General features: G+C 47.4%; 1 protein-coding gene across 1 annotated transcript; it reads left to right on the top strand.

Moving 5' to 3' along the window:
* Positions 1–517: 517 nt before the first annotated feature.
* LOC122366992 (hyaluronidase A-like) lies at positions 518–19,053 on the top strand. Its single transcript, XM_043339728.1, has 7 exons — positions 518–763; positions 5,001–5,265; positions 14,155–14,315; positions 16,036–16,205; positions 16,645–16,735; positions 16,954–18,130; positions 18,318–19,053. The coding sequence occupies exons 1-6, from the start codon at positions 629–631 to the stop codon at positions 17,491–17,493; spliced, it is 1,362 nt and encodes a 453-aa protein (XP_043195663.1). The 5' UTR covers positions 518–628; the 3' UTR covers positions 17,494–18,130; positions 18,318–19,053.
* Positions 19,054–19,698: the final 645 nt, after the last annotated feature.

Genomic DNA, 19,698 nt, shown 5'->3' with positions numbered 1-19,698 from the left:
GATGAATTCTAAGAACAAATGAGGAGCAGGAACGCTTCGTAGAGCGTCAACTTCTCTTACAGCGAGCATTTGCTTACAGTCGCTTAGTTTTCATGGTTTGATAATGCATTCCCACCGAAAGAGTTTGCTTCCACATTTCTTGAATTTCGATACCAAAGCATTTTACAAACTTATCTTCACGCTTGAATATTGTAACGTTTAGCTACGCCAGGTCATTCAGAAAAAAAAATTAAACAGCATGTCGCACGCTATTTTGCAACTTTTTGCAAGAGGCAAACTATTTCTATCTACATTCGCAGAGGTAACCTTTCGCTCCAAACCCAGCCATAACCACTTTTATCCGGAGACCCCTTGGCACATTTTCGTTCCAGCCTTTCGACACAGAGCCTGGTGTGCGCGTGTCTCGCGTACCCCCCCCCCCCCCCCCCTAACGGCAGTGTCTGGCACAGACGACCAATCAGAGGGAGGTCGCGGCCGCCGGCGGCGGTGGCCGGCGGACGGCCTTTTCACCCGTTCGGCTCGGGTACTACCCGTTCTGAGGGCTCCGAGGGCGGTCGCCGGGCCACGGCCAGGGCTCACCGGGCACCGATAGAGCACGTGGTCCCGGCCGACTCGAGTGTGGAGTTTGATGTGGTTTTGGAGTGGTGGTGTTGAGGCTGCGAGGATGGGTGTGATGATGAAGATGTTTGTGGTGCTGTGTCTGTTGGCGTGGAGTGGTAGCGCGTCTGCGCTCAATGTCTACTGGAATGTCCCCACAGAAGAGGTAAGAAGTCAGAAACGGCGAGTGGTAGCTTGGAGACAAGTGGTAAATATGTTGTTGGTTGGCTCTTCAAATATATTTTCCTTTTTGTTACCGAGGGTCCAACGCCGTAATTTCCAAGACTGCGATTGCCATTACGTTTTTGTTTTGTTTTACTGAGCAATCAAAAGTATTCATAAGCAGTACACTTTTTGAGCATTGGTGAATCCATCCAAAGCACCAAAGCCGCCGACCCAATCGGAGCTTGCCACAAAAAAATGACTAAGGTGTTCATTGCTCGTCAACAAGGTGATCGTTGTGAAACGTAAATCACGGTTCGCGAGTCAACCGATGGTCAAGTATTTTAGGTGATCTTAACAGTTAAAATCAAAGTAATTTTAGATGATAGTCCAGTGATTTTTATTACCCCGTACTAACGAAAATGTTCAAACTGTATGAAATCAAGCCGCATCGAGCGCGGCACCGGGAACTGCAACGGCGCACAGGTTCTAATTGGCTCCCGGAGACTTCAACGCGGCACGTCTAGCCTACTGCGCCGGGAGACTTCAACGCGATGTAAATAGCTAACCGCGCTGAGAAACTTTAACGTGGAATGTCTAGCTAACCCTGTCAGGAGACTCCAATGCGACATGTCTAACTAACCGCGCCAGGAGACTTCAACGCGGCATGTCTAAAGTTAACTGAACCGGGAGACTTCAATGCAGCATATCTAGCCAACCGCTCCGGGAGACTTTAATGCGGCATGTCTAGCTAACCGCGCCGGGAGACTTTAATGCAGTATGTCTAGCTAACCGCGCCGGGAGACTTAAATGCAGCATGTCTGGCTTACCGCACCACGCGGCCCTAGCAGCCCGCTCATTGTGAGCGGCGTGGTATCATTAGTATGCAATCATGCTGAATATTTTTGCTCCTTGTCGGGCTGCTTTCTAAACAACCCCACGCTCAACTGCCAGAACGGATCAAAAGTCGTTTGAACTTAACCCGCGCACCGACGGGGGTCTGCGCCAACTTCGCACCGACGGGGGGGGGCGGATGACCGCCCCCCCTGAGATCTCGAGAACGAAGCAAGATAGCGACAAGCGGTAAACGGCATCGGATACGCACGGTCAAGATCTACAATTTTTACTAAGGTCATTTTCAGGTCAGGTCAAAGATGACGTCACAGGGGTCGAAAAAGTCAAAATGGCGGCGCTAGATATTGAGAGAGTTTTTCTCGAATAACTTTCGAATTAGTCAAGATAGGAACAAACTAAGGGCATCATCGTGATCCTCTTGTCAATCCGCATCGAATGATATATATCTTGACCTCGAAAGGTCAAGGTCAAAAGTTGACCTCAGGTCACGTGACCTCGAGGTCATCATGTATATCATTCGATGCGTCTTGACGAGCTGAACACAATGAGACCATCCACGCGGCTGTATCTTGTTCCTGTACGGAGTTATTGGCCAAAACCCTTTGGTGACCTTTGATGACGTCACATGACCTCACAGCTGCCCAACAGCAAAACAGACCTCAAGGTAGTGAAGGTTGATCGTATATTAAGTCATGTATGGTATATGGGGCCATTCCGACCCGTTTTAGTGGTAAAAATAGGGAGTTGATTTTTCCCCCATTGACTTATAATGGGGAGGTCGCGAAATTGACCTGACCTTAGGTCACTGATATCAAAATTCCGAGATAAACAAATTGTAGCTACTAATGACCTAATAACATCCTGCGACTTTCAAAGGTCTCCGACATCTACTGTAGCTCTGGCACGGTGACAAAGTTGCAAAAAAGTGACTTGAGGTTGGGTCATTCAAAGTGACCTGGTGACCTGACCTTCAAAGGTAGGAGGTTCAAACTTGCACACCATGTGTAAAATTGATGAGGGAATAGTCATACTAAATTTCGCGGCGCTACGCGCCGCGGTTTTCCCGCTATTCGCGAAAAACCTCAGGGGGGGCGGATATCCGCCCCCCCCGTCGGTGCGCGGGTTAAGTCCATACCCACTGGTCATTTTAGCGCTGCTTATGCATTAATATATTTTAACATTTCTCGAGCAGCCCCAAGCAATATTGAAGATTCATGATGCATTTGTATGTAAATTAGACTCTTTTGGCAAATCTGGGAAAATATGATGGCAAAAAATATCAACAATACACCTTAGTCACTCGCGCTATTGTTCTGGAAGGAACGCTTTCGCTTCCGCACGGTTCTTACACTTCGGAAAGTGCAAACGAGAAAGTCCCGTTGAATCGTTGGATAGCAGTGAATCTGTTGATATCTAGGCCAACCGGTGCAGTGGGTGGATTAACGCAGAGTTCTGCACAGTCGTCCCCGGTTCGCCTTGCACAGTCTTCGTTGCAGACCGCCGGCCGACCCTGCACGGCAACAGAGCCCCGATGCACGCGACTGTGTGTGTATGTGTGTGTGCGTCTGCGCGTGTGTTGACCTGTGACGTCATTGTCATTATCATTTATTATAAGGCTTATCCACCATTCAGTGGCTATTACGGCCTAGTCAGTTACATTAACCCGCGCGGGGCTGGGGGGGTAAATTTTACCCCCCCTCGCGAATTTTTGCAATATCTCAAAAACGACGGCGCGCAGCGCCGCCAAACTTTCAGTACCTTTTCTTACATCAATTTGACACGTTCCCTGAAAATTTGAGCGAAATCCGTCGGAAAATTTTTGAGAAATTTACGTTTTAGTGACGTCATGTTCGCCATTTTCGCCTCAAAAACGGCAAAAGTTCAAACGCCGCTAACATCTTCATTTTTAAAGGAATCAAGACGTAACAAAAAAGGATATACGTAATTTTACTTTGTCTATCAAATGGCTATCTCGGTTTTTTGAAAATTTTGGATTTTGGCCCAAATTTTTCCAAAAAACTGACTTTTTTGGGAAAATAGCTATAAAATCCAAAATTTTGAGTGTATCAAAAAAACCGGAATACATGTCAGAGAAGTGGTCTATGTGTACCTACATACCAAGTTTTAGAAGAATCGGTTCAAAAATGTGGGAGTTATTCAAAATTGTATGACGTCACGACACACAAAAATTTTGAAAAATGACTTTTTTGGAAGTTATAGACCTCGTACGGAAACAAAAATAGCACCATTCGACTCTCCGTGAAAAACTGCATCAGATAGACACCTTTTTAGGCCTTAGCAACCAACTTCAAAATTTGACCTCACTTGACCTGACCTTGACCTGACCTCGACCTGAAATTCATCCAGAGGTGGTTCATATCACTTATTGAGTGTGCCTATTGAATTCTATGAGTAAAATGACCCATAAAACATGTGTCGCACATGCCCTTTTCCATATTTTGTTTTTGGTGACCTTATCTGACCTGACCTGACCTTGACCTTGACCTCTGAATGATATTGTATGCAACGAATATTGTCTTGGTAGCCTAAGAACACGTTTTGGGCGATCAGTCTCAGTCCATGACTCCATTCTTCGGCAACTACGGTGCAAGGCCGATACTGTAGGAACTTGCAATTTGTACCCTTGACCTGACCTTGACCTTGACCTCAAACTTAAAATTAAGTACATGTTTTTAGTTGTTCGTGATGAGATCTTTCGATTGGCGTTTGAGTTTTTCAAATCGGACCATTAGTTCGGGAGATAACAGGGGGGGTAAAATTTACCCCCCCCCCCCAGCCCCGCGCGTTCGGCTGGAGACCCCAGCCCCGCGCGGGTTAATAAAGACAGCATACATTACACGACATGTGACGTCACCAGTCACGGACAGAATGAGTCGCGTTATGAGTCGAACGAGTCGCTTTTGAGCGATAGAAACATCGCTGAAGACGGTATTGTATAACAGAACGGGAAGGTTATGGGGCATCTGCAGCTGGACGGTCGCGTTATCTCAGCTACCCAAAACGCGGCACCGATAGGCAGGATAGCATGGAGGAGGCTGGAAAGGGACAGGGGAGGGTACACGGACCTGGCCCGGGGTCGGGACACGCAAACAGGCGAATTCTTGGCATTGAGATAAAAGAGATAAGCTCTGACATTTCTTCAAAACACACACCCTTCGAACTTGGCTGAAAAATTTGGGCTAGCATTTGCGTCACATATCTTTTTCTCATATTGGAGCATGGAGGTTGAAGACTGCAATGCATGCTTGGGATGCCGCTCGCACTGAATACGAAGGTCACCTTCCGCCATCTCTGTCCGTCTCTCGATTTGTATCGCTCACCCATCTCAATCCACCGGCTAACGGCATCCGTACCCTGTTTCCCAGTGTCCGAAGTCTGTGAAGTTCGACCTCTCCAAGTTCGGCATCATCCAGAACACGGGAGACACCTTCCACGGCGACCGGTTCAACATTCTCTACCAGCCGGGTCAGTTTCCGCGCTACGTGCAGAAGAAGGTGACCAGGAGAGACGGCAGGATCGTCAAACGGGAGGAGCCCGTCAACGGAGGCATCCCCCAGTCGGGAGATCTCAATAAACACCTTGAACAGCTACGGAAGGACATCGAGGACATTATTCCGAAACATTACTCAGGTGAGAATGGGATTTAAAGGTCACGAATGTGTTGCATTTTTAACGATGCCGTCACGATAAAAGAATATGGTGTAATATTTCACCGCATGTGTAATTACTTGCTCTTAAATCGAGTGTTTTTGAGGACCCTAGAGAAGCCCATCCTCATTTTTCTATTATCTTATCTAGATGTCCCACATTCAGCGGAACGCAGCCGCACATATCTACCCCCATCGTACTTTGATCCGCACTCTTTCCCTCCCTCCTTTCCTCTCCCTCTTCGTCCGATTGCCCCACCGTCCTTAGTCACCAAGCACCACTGGAGACTGTCTCATAAGACGGACAATGACCCCTTCGCCTCCCAGCGCACAGCATACCATACCCCGCGTCTCCAAGTTGTTTTGTTTATCGGGTTTTCGCACGGCTGTGTAATTTCACAAGCCGTCCAGAGGTCATTCGCCCGGCGAACGGGTTCAAAACACCATTTAATGCGAGAGATGTTTGTCGGCATGGGAGCGGACGAGGTCGGCCCAGCGGCCAGCGAGCATGGATTCGCTGGGAGCCGAGCGAATGTCCCCCTTTCAGAGATGATTTGATTACTTATCAGAGCCAGGTTCCCAACTCCCATAAGCGGAGAATGGGGACATGGCTTATGGTGAAATGAAAATCCTTTGTATAATATTCAGAGTGAAGATGTTCATTGGATTGATTATCTTCCTGTTGATCGATAAACACGAGATTGATAATCCCTTTGAACGTCTCTCTCGTACCTCTTTATGAGATGTTCCGAACCAATAAGACATATGTCGTTTTACATATAAAGACGGAACAGTGCTACAAATGTTTCTTTTCTTTCTTATTCTGCGATTTTTTTTGCTTCCTTTAGGCTGGGGGGATCCAGAGCGTCGTAAGCCTCGTCGTAGCTGCGACGTGTCGTAAGTTGTGTAGTAAGTCGTTTTTGAAGGGATCAATCGATGAGTAGCGTTACTTAAGTAGTAAAGTCTATCGCAAATAGCCTGATTTGCGACACAACTTACGAATTTGAAATAGCAGTCGTAAGTTGTGTCGCAAGTTGACCTTGCCTTGAGGAAGAGGTCACAGGTCACAGGTCATTCGGGTCATGATCACGAAATTTACATGGTAGGTGTAAAATTGTTTAAACTTTAGATCCTGAAAATTTGGTTGCAATCCGTTGACGCTAACGCGAGTTATAGAGCTTGAACTGACGGGTCGTCTATGAGGCCTCAATCCGTGCCAGCGAGAGTGTTGAAAATGGTGCATAATATGTTATATTCACATTTATTGGGGTATTCGGGGATATGAAGTAGCCTAACACCATTCCAGCAACTACTAGCGAATCCAGAAAGGCGGTCTTGGACGTTGCAAGGGGCATCCCCAAAATATTCTCCCAATTCCAAAAACGACGTGTCCCAGATGACCCCGATGACCTCCAATGAGCTCTGTGATGACCCCAAGTTGACCTTTTTGACCTGACGTGTCCCAGATGACCTCCGTGACATCCTATTGAGCTCTCTGATGACTCCAAGCTGACCTCTGTGACCTGACGTGTCCCAGATGACCCCCATGACCTCCAATAGAGCTATGTGATGACCCCAACATGACATTTGTGACCTGACGTGTCCCAGATGACCTCCGTGACCTCCAATTGAGCTCTCTGATGACTCCAAGCTGACCTTTGTGACCTGACGTGTCCCAGATGACCTCCATTTGAGCTCTGTGATGACCCCAACTTGACCTCTGTGACCTGACGTGTCCCATATGACCTCTGTAACCTCTAAGTGACCTCTATGATGACCCCAAGCTAACCTATGTGACCTGACGTGTCCCAGATGACCCTCATGACCTCCAATAGAGCTCTGTGATGACCCCAAGTTGACCTCTGTTACCTGACATGTCCCAGATGACCTCCGTGACCTCCAATTGAGCTCTCAATGACTCCAAGCTGACCTCTGTGACCTGACGTGTCCCAGATGACCTCCAATTGAGCTCTCTGATGACCTTTAGTTGACCTCTGTGACCTGACGTGTCCCATATGACCTCTGTGACCTCTAAGTGACCTCTCTGATGGCACCAAGCTGACCTCTGTGACCTGACGTGTCCCAGATGGCCCCAATGACCTTCAATTGAGCTCTGTGATGACCCCAAGCTGACCTCTGTGACTTGATGTGTCCCAGATGACCTCCGTGACCTCCAATTGAGCTCTGTGATGACCCTAGGTTGACCTCTGTGACCTGACGTGCCCCCAAGTTGCCCTCTGTGACCTGACGTGTCTCAGATTACCTCCGTGGTCTCCAATTGAGCTCTGTGATGACCCCAAGTTGACGTCTGTGACCTGACGTGTCCCAGATGACCTCTGTAACCTCCAATTGTGTCCTCCATCTACAAATTTCTTACCTCTCTGTGACCTCAAACTCTCGGAACTCATTTCTTCTAAAGCATCGATTCTAGATGCCCTATAGCCACGAATCTCCTGTGATCGATCCCAAATTTTATGGCAAATCACGTGAGCGTTAGCAACCACAAGTCACCCAGTTAATACAAAGCTTCAGAATCAGAGAACATGCTTGACCTTGCTGTCTCATAAGCTCGCAAACCAGAAAGACGAATGTTCCTTTATGCGTGATAGAGTTTTCGACCTTACTGACGTTTACTACGGGATCAGCTGATCGTGTAGCCTTTTAAATTCTCGAGTAAAGCGGGTATTTAAGCCTCGTCGCAGCTACGTTCTGTCGTATCCTCCGACAAACCCCTCTTTCCTCAACATCCCTCCTTTTCCGCTACGACACAACTTGCGACGGCATATGTGTCGTAACTTGCGACGTGTCGTAGATGGACTTGCGACGCCCTGGATCCCCCCGGCCTTAGTTGTGAGCAAAATTGTGCCTATTATCCATTCTTATTTGGGCCGGGGGGATCCAGGGCGTCGCAAGTCCATCTACGACACGTCGCAAGTTACGACACATATGCCGTCGCAAGTTGTGTCGTAGCGGAAAAGGAGGGATGTTGAGGAAAGAGGGGTTTGTCGGAGGATACGACAGAACGTAGCTGCGACGAGGCTTAAATACCCGCTTTACTCGAGAATTTAAAAGGCTACACGATCAGCTGATCCCGTAGTAAACGTCAGTAAGGTCGAAAACTCTATCACGCATAAAGGAACATTCGCCTTTCTGGTTTGCGAGCTTATGAGACAGCAAGGTCAAGCATGTTCTCTGACTCTGAAGCTTTGTATTAACTGGGTGACTTGTGGTTGCTAACGCTCACGTGATTTGCCATAAAATTTGGGATCGATCGCAGGAGATTCGTGGCTATAGGGCATCTAGAATCGATGCTTTAGAAGAAATGAGTTCCGAGAGTTTGAGGTCACAGAGAGGTAAGAATTTGTAGATGGAGGTCACAATTGGAGGTTACAGAGGTCATATGGGACACGTCAGGTCACAGAGGTCAACTTGGGGTCATCACAGAGCTCAATTGGAGACCACGGAGGTAATCTGAGACACGTCAGGTCACAGAGGGCAGCTTGGGGGCACGTCAGGTCACAGAGGTCAACCTAGGGTCATCACATAGCTCTATTGGAGGTCATGGGGGTCATCTGGGACACGTCAGGTCACAGAGGTCAGCTTGGAGTCATCAGAGAGCTCAATAGGATGTCACGGAGGTCATCTGGGACAGGTCAGGTCAAAAAGGTCAACTTGGGGTCATCACAGAGCTCATTGGAGGTCATCGGGGTCAGCTGGGACACGCCGTTTTTGGAATTGGGAGAATATTTTGGGGGATGCCCCTTGCAACGTCCAAGACCGCCTTTCTGGATTCGCCAGTAGTTGCTGGAATGGTGTTCATATCGGGCTACTTCATATCCCCGAATACCCCAATAAATGTGAATATAACATACTATGCACCATTTTCAACACTCTCGCTGGCACGGATTGAGGCCTCATAGACGACCCGTCAGTTCAAGCTCTATAACTCGCGTTAGCGTCAACGGATTGCAACCAAATTTTCAGGATCTAAAGTTTAAACAATTTTACACCTACCATGTAAATTTCGTGACCATGACCCGAATGACCTGTGACCTGTGCCCTCTTCCTCAAGGCAAGGTCAACTTGCGACAGAACTTACGACTGCTATTTCAAATTCGTAAGTTGTGTCGCAAATCAGGCTATTTGCGATAGACTTTACTAGGGGAAAATGGGGTAATTTGGCTGCTTTTTTTAGAAACCGATGTAACTAAAAATCGACACCACATTTCTGCATTTTCTCAACGCTGACAGGTGTGGCATACATTTTACTTTCCTGGACAGTAAACTTGAAATGATAGAGTAACTACTTATATTGAAATTGTGACGCATTACAAAGGTCTGCAAAGCGGCCAAATTGCCCCACTAGCAGGGTTATTTGGCCGGGGGTGTGGGGCAATTTGGCCGGTGTTAGTTTGAGGCCATTATTTTTGTTATAGGCGAGTCAGCTTCACATTCAGCAATGACGCATGTCCTACGACGCATTTGAAGCATTTTGGAGGTTCACTCAGCCGTCACAGGGGTCGAAAATAGTCAAAATAGCGGCTCTAGATGCGATTGCAGTTTTCTACGAATAGCTTTTGAAGTAATCAAGCTAGGCCAAAACTGAAAGTACCATCGTAATTCTCTCGTCATTCCGCATCGAAACATGTATGTGTTGACCTCGAGAGGTCAAGGTCAAAGGTTGGCTTCAGGTCACGTTACCTCAGGTCGCTTGACCTCAAGGTTGCGTGAGTTCAAGGTCATCATGTATATCATTCGATGCGCCTTGACGAGCTGAACACAATGAGACCATTTCCGCGGCTGTATCTTTTTTCTGTAAGTAGTTATTAGCAAAAAAGCGTTAGGTAACCTTTGATGACGTCACATGCCCTTACAGCTGTCCAATAGGAAATATGGCATCAAGGTAGTCAAAGTTGGTCATGAATTATGTCCTTTATGGTATAATTGACCATGATAACTCGGCCGTCCCAGCATAGTGACGCTGAGCGCACCGGCCAAGCTGCCCCGCTAGTCCCGGCCAAATAACCCCACTTTGCCATTCTGAAAATTTTTGTCTATAAAGTCGTCATGCCTGTACAGAACTAGATGAAATTGCTCTTGGAACCGCTGAACACGCTCAAGAATGGCGCTATAATGTCTGAATTCGTTTTTAGCCCAAATACTACATGTTATACAACTTTGTAAATAGAAGCAAAAGTTACCATTTTCTAATGAAATTAACGTTTTATTAATTTTGAATAAAACTGCGAGGGGCAAAGTTTTGACATTTGTTCTCGAGTTAGTTCTGCCGATGACAAATGAATAGAGACTAAAGTTATTTCATTCACTTTTATCAGCTTTCGTACAGGTGGGGGCGGCCAATTTACACCACCGGCCAAATTACCCCACTCTCCCCTACTTAAGTAACGCTACTCATCGATTGATCCCTTCAAAAACGACTTACTACACAACTTGCGACACGTCGCAGCTACGACGAGGCTTACGACGCTCTGGATCCCCCCAGCCTTATAATCATACTTAACCCTCGCCGGCCGAGGGGGGGGGGGCGGGTGCCGCCCCCCCATAGGGTTTTTTCGCGATAGCTCCGAACACGCTGACGATAGAGAGCTGAAACTTGGCATACCTGACCTTTGATCCAAGCCGCATCTTTTGACACCAACCGCATTTTTGGGTCAGGTCAGGTCACTGACCTATAATGTCATAAGTGAACCTCTGCACGGTCTTCAGATGTCGCAACTTCGCAACGCCCTCACTGCCAGAAGAGATGTCACAGGGAAATGAAACTTGCAGAATCTAGTATCCATTATGAGTCTCACAACTTGTATATCTCGGATTTTTCGTAAAGTTCATATGAGGTCAGGTCATTTCCGTGACCTCACCATTATAAGTCAATGGGGAAAAATGAAAACTGCTATTCTGGCGCCGGGAACGATCTCCAACTATCTCAAGCACACAGAATCGTGATTTGATGCACTCCTTGCAAGGTTAGATGCGTCACTTTTGCAATGTTGACCTTGCGTGACGTCATTTATGACGTCATCAAGGTCATATTAGTTTTTCGTCAATAACTCTTGATCAAATTGAGCTAGCGAGTCGAGAAAGCCACCAATGGACTCAGGAAGACCTGCCGAATCGAATGATATGCGACATGACCTCTTTCGACCAACTTCGTGACCTGCGGGTGCTGACCTGACCTTGACCTGAGGTCAACACCCCAAGTTGACCTGACCCGGACAAAAAGTATATCATTCGACGCGCCTGAGCGAGGCAAACACGATGCTGGGGCATTCCATGTCAACCGGGACAGCCAAAATCGGCCACCTCTGCGATTTTGTTCAAACTTGGTATACTTATTGGCTATTGGGTGAAACCTCTGAGGGTGAAAGGATTTTGTCATATGCCCTCGGGCTACAGGGATACAAGTCGCTAAACTTCTGCTTTTTGAGCAGAATTGGACGTGTATTGCAATCTTGAAAGATCTATAGCTTCAACATTTTTGAAGCTATTAATTTCAAACAAACTGAAACGTGTACATAAGGAGTTATGCTAGTAAAATTTGACAATTTTTACATTTTTTGGTGATTTTGAAATTATTTTATTTTGAAATAATTTCTTAAAATGTAATTTGTGAAAAATGGGTACCCTTCGATTTTGCTCAAATTAAGATATTGTCTTCCAGTACACGTAAGGCACACGTGCTGAGAAAACTAGAGTGGGCCAACGATAACTTTGGATGATATAGCAACAAGTAGTGCAACGTAGCACGGGCGATGGAAGGGGCCGATTTCGCTAGCTCCACCTGTTTATCGCCAATAACTCACTCCATAATTATCATATTAACGTCAAACTCTCAGTATCTGTCCAGAATAGAATTGCAAATCCTCCCGTGCAAGAAATAGGTAAATCGGTCCACAACTTTTCTAGAAATAGCGGTGTAAAGTCAAACATTCCTGCCGGAGCGGCTCGGCGGCCGGCGCCGGCCGTTGCCGCCTGAATGGTAGACTGTGCCGGCGCGGGACGGTTCCATCTTTGCACCGCGCTTCTTACCGCTGATTATGATCGATTCGTGCCAAATTTTATGTGAAGGCTTAAAAATGTACAGGCAATCTACTGTTCAAATAAATACGAAAATCAATTGGTAAAATTAAATGATTAGGGTGCAAACACAATATGTGATTATGACGTTTCCCGCGTCGGCCGATCCCCGCCTCTGCCGGCGACATCTTACTCTAAGCAAGCCACTAACTGCGAAATTTATGGTAAGATTAACTAGAGATTCTCATAACACTACAAATGTCGTATAAAGGAAAAAAAATAGGAAAATCGGCCAGTATCTCTTAGAGCTATGGGCGTATAAACGCAAAATAGTCACTATAGCAATTTGATCACGTTTAACCTCATTTGATCTTGAATATATTGATCTAGATTCTAGGGCCATGAAATTGGCACACGATAAAGTTCCCCACCACCCCACCTACAATTCAAATTCCGTTTTTTCTTAAATACCTTTTTTGGCTAAACCGGGCTTTTCTCCCCTAGCGCTGGGAGAGTCAGGCGTATTTCCTTTTTGCAACCAAAGAGAGGCGCTGCCCGGAGAATGCCCACAATTTCATCATTAAAAAACTGGCTTACGATGACCAACTATCTTCGTGGCTTAGTAGTAAGTGTGCCGAGTGTACCCACCTCGAAATCTAAAGGTCGCTGGCTAGCAGCGGGTCAGCCTGAGCCCTGAAGTGTTTAACACGCATTTGTTTTGTAACACGCATTTGTAGCATCTGGCCAGCCGGCAACTGTCGTGAGGGCTAATGTTCTTATCTAGGTAGCATTTGGCCAGTCGGCAACTGCCGTGAGGGCTGTACATATTTACGCGTGTTAGATTAGGTCAGGTCACGTCAGGTCAGGTTAGGTTTGCTTTGGTTTGGGGTAGAAAGAAGCATCTCCGGGTAGCGCCTCTCCTTGGTTGCTAAAACGAAACACGCGAGTGCCAGACATTACGAAGTCCAAAAGACAGTTACGTAGACGTCGGCCCATTCTGGATTTTTTATATGATGTAGCTTATGTATAGGAGAATAAAATATGTAAAAATCAGCAAAATCGAAGGGTACCCATTTTTCAGAAAATCAAAATTTATTTTTTGAATTTTAATAAAGCTCACTAATTAGTTAATTACGTCAATATTGTTATCCTCAAATTAAAGCGTGACGTATTCCCTCCATTTCACACTTTGTCTCGTGGTGATATGTCTAAAACTTCAATGGTTATGACGCTTTAAAGATGATAATGTGCCTTGCCTAAGTCAATGTTTGATGACGTGCATCTCGGAAACGTGACGTCATATCTTGACAAAAATATGTCTCCTTTCTTTTCACATATAGATGAGTAGTGTCACAAAGTTTCGCAAAAATCGGAGGAGGTGAGGTTCAAAATGATCATTTTTTGTCCCACTTGACGTGGAATGCCCCTGCTGCCAATATCGCGGCTCTGCGGCCATTTTTTGCGAAGTTATTCACCAAAAACTGAGCCGTACCCTGGGGCACTTGACCTGACCTCAGAGGTCACCGGTTGACCTAGGACCTTAAAATCGGGTACCAATCTCTGCGTCTCGTAACGGCGCACACGCTCGTTTTTTCTGCGACGCGCTAGCTCCACCAGGGGCGAAACGGCGAGGTCGTCCGGCGCGTATGTAGAAAACCAATAGGTCCGGCGAGGGTTAACCATGCTAAAAACGATTCAAACCATCGATAGTTTTTATTCTTAGGGGTAAAAGTTTATGCGAATGGCAGGTTTAACTCCAAAGTTTCCCGAGATGTTTAGACATTTTTTCCCAATCAGTCTCTCCATCTGACATGCATTCGCTCCCCGCTACCCGCAGGTCCGGCGGTGCTCGACTTTGAGCAGTGGCAGCCGACTCTGCGCAGCACGGGCGAGATAAAATACCGCAACTTTTCCAAGGAGTACCACCGCTCGCTGGTGGTGGCCGGGGTCATCCCCGATCCGACTGACATAGACGCACAGACCGCCGGCAATTATACGGTGAGGGACGGTGGGGGATGGCGAGGGATAATGAGGGACAGGGAGGGTTGGTGGGGGATTGGAAGGGACGGGGAGGGTTGGTGAGGAACATAGACTGGAGCGGGATGGCTAAAGATAGCTAGGGATGGCGAGGAAAGGTGGGGATGGTGGGGGGATAGTAGGCTGCGACAAGGGATGGAACGGGGTTTAACCCGGCACCACCTGGGCTATTTCCGTACCCACGACAGCCTGGGGGGTCGGATCCGACCCCCCCCCCCTGTTATCTCGAGAACCAATGGTCGCATCGAGCCCCGTGAGGCGGCGTTCGAAAGGTCTCTACGAGACCTTCCCAAAGCACTTAAGATTTTAAGATTGAGGTCAACTTTCGGGTCAAGGTCAGGTCAAAGGTCAAATTCTGGGGTTTTGCATGATTAGGCTTACGGACAGCGGAATCGATAGCTGCTGCTCGAAACTCACCAAAAATGACCTCAAAGACCTAGTGAAGGTACCATGTGCGTAAAGGGGTCATAATAAGTACGGGTCAAGGTCAGGTCAGGTCACGAAAGGTCACGGTTTTCACTTTCTACTACATGGGCGTGCGACACATGTTTTATGGCTTATTTTTCACGCCGAATCCGATGGTAATGGTTATATGTGACCCCAAGTCACTGTGCTGGTGATAAGTGTGCATTGAAAGCATAAATAATCGTTTATACCATACATAACTAAGCGAGGGCTAAGAAAAAATGTCAATTTTTAAACTTTTTATTTTTGACATAAAAATACACTTTTCTAGACGAGCTTTGTCCCAGGAATCTAGTGGTGCCATTTGTTTTCACATGCGATGTTCAAAAGTGCCTCTAATTCACGAAAATGCTTATGACGTCACCATGCCCTATGCATGTTGGAGCTATTTTTTACAATTTGGGGGTCAAAAATCAAGATGGAAAGTTGAAATTTGGGACATCTTATGTTCTAATAGAGCTCTATAACATATATTCCGGTTTTTTGGAAATTATCAAAGTTTTGGATTTTATTAGCTGTTTTCCAAAAAATATAGTTTTTTGAAATTTTTGGGGTGAAAAACGCATTTATGGAAAATCCGAGATAGCCTTTTTAAAGAACTCGTTAAGTTGCGTCTGTTCATATCCTTAATTTGCAATTTGCTTAAAATCCTGATTTTTGGTGATTTTTTAAACATTTACCACTTTTTGACTCAAAACGCCATGTAGTTACATCACTAAAATCGATATATCTCAAAAAAATTTCGAAACATTTTCTTAAAAATTACACAGGAGACGTCAAATTTATATGGAAGAAGGTATGCTAAGTTTCAAGTTGATAGCGTAAACGGTTCATGAGTTATTCCCCCCCAGGCGGTCGCGGGTTAACGCACCAGAATGAGGAACGGCGAAGCACTTCGTATTGGTTCGTTTATCCACTGTTCACGTGGGCATAGAACCGTGCCTTGCTAGGCATTTTCGCCTCAATAAGAACATTGCAGGGCCATGAGGTGGGACCAAAGGAGCACATGGCGGAGGGGTATACTGGGCTGGGTCGACGATCGACCATGCTGCACCTCAGTGGCTAAGTTCATTTCATAAAGACGACAATCTCGACTCTTATATCCCTATCGACATAACTGCCGGCCTCCTCCGATGAGCACTCACTAGTTCTTAGTCTCCCTGATAGATGTCAGCACTACACCCAGCCCTGACCGTCCGCACTCCCATCCACCCAGGCCGAGGCGCTGTTTGAGCGCCCCGCGCGCCAGTACCTGGAGCAGACTCTGCAGCTGGCGCGGCGACTCCGGCCGAGCGCCCTCTGGGGCTACTACCACTACCCCTACTGCAAGGCCTACATCCCGCATGTGGAGAGCTGCGCGCCGGCCATCAGTCAGGACAACGATAAGTGAGTCGAGCTGAAAGATTTTGTTGGCTAATACAACGATAAGTAAGGCAATGGGGAGGGTGTCTTAGCTAGAATAACGATAGGAGAGTAGCTGATATGCTGTGTTCGTCAGGATAACGGTTATGCGAGCCACTGCACTACCTATTTTTGTTGGCTTAGATAGTGATGTTATTTGAGGCGCCAGTGCCACACCGCCTTCGCTAACCATTGTCGTTATACATGCGAGCCACTGCACTACCTATTTTTGTTGGCTTAGATAGTGATGTTATTTGAGGCGCCACACCGCCTTCGCTAACCATTGTTGTTATAACGTTTTTATTTTATAAGGGCGGTGTGTTGATTCTGCTTCGTACTGGAAGCGAATATTGACTTATAGGCTGCTTATTGTCTAAAAACGGCTCCAGTCAAACATTTTACTTATTTCCAATTATTTTTTCAGATCGCTGTGGCTTTATGAGAACTCTGACGCCCTGTATCCATCGATCTACTACCTGAAGTACAAATATACGGCATGGGAGAAGACGATGGAGGTGAGCATAGACCAGCGGACCCTCTCCGCTGAGGTAGAGGAAATCAAATATGAATTCTAAATACATCCCTCACATTGGTGAAGGTATCATCCAATTACAAACATAGTTAGTACTCGTACGTTTAATTTGACCGCCTTTCTCGATCTCGCTTCCATCCTTTAAAGAGCGAGACCTAGTGTGCCTGCTGCTTCTAACACAGCCCGTTCTCGTGTCCCCAGACTCGCTCTCGGCTGGAGGAGGCCGACCGGATGTCCCGGTTGGTCGGCGGCCGCCCGGTGTTCCCCTACACCTGGTACGCCTACCACGAGCGGCACACCGACTTCCTCTCACCATCTGACCTGCTGGGCTCGCTCGGCCAGGCCGCCGCGCGCCGGCCCGCCGGGGTGATCATCTGGGGCGGCTCGGACGGCCTCAACAGCACCCGGCTCTGTCTCCGGCTTCGTGACTATGTCGAACACCGGCTCGGCCCCTTCGTCCGCTGGCTGCGCAGCCTCACCGACGCCCAGCTGGACCAGCTTCACCGTCACCTGGTGGAGAGTCCGGAAAGCTTCTACTCGCAGGTGGCGCTGCTGTCGAAGGAGGGCGTGTTCGGCCGCTGGCCGGTGAACGGTTGGGACGCCGATCTGGAGCAGACGGAGGAGATGAAGAGGGCCGTGCTGCAGGAGATCGCTCGGGAGCTCGGACCGGACGAGCTGCTGATCGGAGACCCCAAACAGGTGCGCTATGAGGAGGAGGAGGAGCAACAGTACCTCATGTGAGGACTCCGTGAGGACTCCCGAGGAGCGGCCGTCGGTGGAATACTCTCGGGGACTTCTGGTGTGTGGAAAGACGTTAAGCTGCTGCTGATAAGCCAATAATCTGACTGTGAGCTCTTCGAAAGTTATCACGAAGTGTAAAACTTGGTGCCACCTTACTGGTGCCACAAAAATCCGGTCAACTGGGGCTAAAACATCCATGAAGAATCAAAATTCGAGATTTTAAAATAGGGGTCATCAACTCCAAGAATAGGCAGTAAAAAGCATCAATGCAAGTAGCTTGTTGCATTCTACTTTAAGATATTCATTAACTTGTTTACATGCTCAATCACTATGCAGTCCAGCTCGTATGAATGAACCTGTGGGTTACAAACTTTGCAGCGGCGATGCATATTTAGCAGCTCACGGCCAATCATCAAAGACACAGCCGCTAGAACTTACCATAAATATGTATTCGAACTCGGAGGACGCTTCCAGGGGATCACAGCATTCATCAAAAGCTCACTCAGAAGCAGCAAGACGCTCGCCAATCGAGCTCGCGGCTATAGTAACAGAGGAGGAGTTCGGCCACATGTTCGTCAAGGGGCCAACCATATCTCAGGAACTGCCAAAAATCCGCTAGCTAAGCGGCAACGAACGTCTGGGACCGATTCGCGTTGGCGCACTAAGGCCCTAGTGAAACTTGATTTCAAGCGTCACTATGCGATTTCGGTTCGCGCTGAGCCACTAGCCGATTGGTGTAAAAAACCGCTTAGTGTCACTACATTCAAGTGTCACTTGGCCGCCTAGTCCTACTAGCTTCCTAGTGCGCCATCTCGAATCGGCCCCTGGTCTCCAGAGCGGGTATATTTTACTGTATCATTGTATAGGCAAGAGGGTGTCGTCGGGCTGCCCTGGAGTGTCGTGTTTGTGAGTGTGAGTGTGTGAGTGCAGGTATAAGCGAGTGTCGTGAGCGTGAGCGTATTTGTGCGTGTGCTACTAGTTTGGCGGTATGCGGAAACTTTAGAACACATGATCAAGAAAAGACGGGAAGGGGATGTGAAGACAAGTCTCTTGTCGAGCACTGCCATGGGGAGGTGCCTGCAGAGCACTGAGCCAGTACAAAACTACGGGTGTAAGGATAGGTTCGATTTTTTACCGTGAGGATGACGGCGACAGTCCATGTGAGTCGGCCTTTACTGCGATTAATTTTGATTGTGAATTTACAATAGACACATCTCCGTCGTTCTTAGAAATGGAGTGAACAGGACTGGCCTTGACCAGTCTGTTTATTTCAATTAGGATGTGTTCTATTTATCGAAGGTGTTTTAATCTAACATAAATCTCCCCTTATCGCATCGTTCCACTGTTCGCGGCATTGGCGGCTTAAATGAGCTTATTTATCAAAAACGGGTCAAAGGCACCGGTATCGTTACGCACGGTGCATTTTAATTTATGTGAGCGTGTGTCCAACGTCTCATGCCGACAGCGAAGAGAAAGTGGTTTGCTCGTTTTACACTGCTTAGCATTCCACGCAGCTCATTTGTGTAGCAACTGTTGTGAAATAAACGTACTACACCAGCACATGTCTGTAATGTGTGTTCGTCCCAGGAGGCCACTGGCACCTTCCGCTTTCGTTTTCGGGGCTGTGGATAAGATCGATGACTAAGATGCTGTGTGATTGCGGTGGGGACAAGTGTGATGACAAAATGACCACCATAGTGGCAGCACCGTGGGTTCATCAATCAACAATGGTAGCAATTGTGGAGCAGCGAAGCACGCGCCACACACACACGATTGGTACTGCTGGACGTTGTGATGATTGGGGAAAGGAGGCGGAGGAGAAACCTGGGCCTAATTGCTCGTGGCCTGTCAGTGTCAGAGAGTGCTGAGGCGGGATGCGATGGCATTATTAAGGTTTATTTATCGGAGTTTTACCTATCAGACATTTGAAATGTAATCGTGCCACAGACCGCAGTTCTACGAGAATAAGGGAATACATATTTTAGCGAACGTTTCCCGGCTTCCTTCCTCGCCATACGCCTGCCGTTCTGTTCAGTGTCATAACAAACTCTGGTACCTTTCAGAGCCCAGACATCCACAGCGCGAACACAGACCTGCCTTTGACCTCTGGCCGACCCTCCCCGGGCGTGACCTTGACAGGCGACACGGGGCGGTGTGTTGCTAGGTGACGGAAGTATTCCAACTTACGACCGCCCGGTCAACTGA

The sequence above is a fragment of the Amphibalanus amphitrite genome, unplaced genomic scaffold, assembly GCF_019059575.1.
Source record: "Amphibalanus amphitrite isolate SeventyFive unplaced genomic scaffold, NRLGWU_Aamphi_draft 000843F_arrow, whole genome shotgun sequence".
NCBI classification, from domain to species: Eukaryota; Metazoa; Arthropoda; class Thecostraca; order Balanomorpha; family Balanidae; genus Amphibalanus; species Amphibalanus amphitrite.
This window is presented reverse-complemented; position numbering and strand designations above follow the sequence as displayed.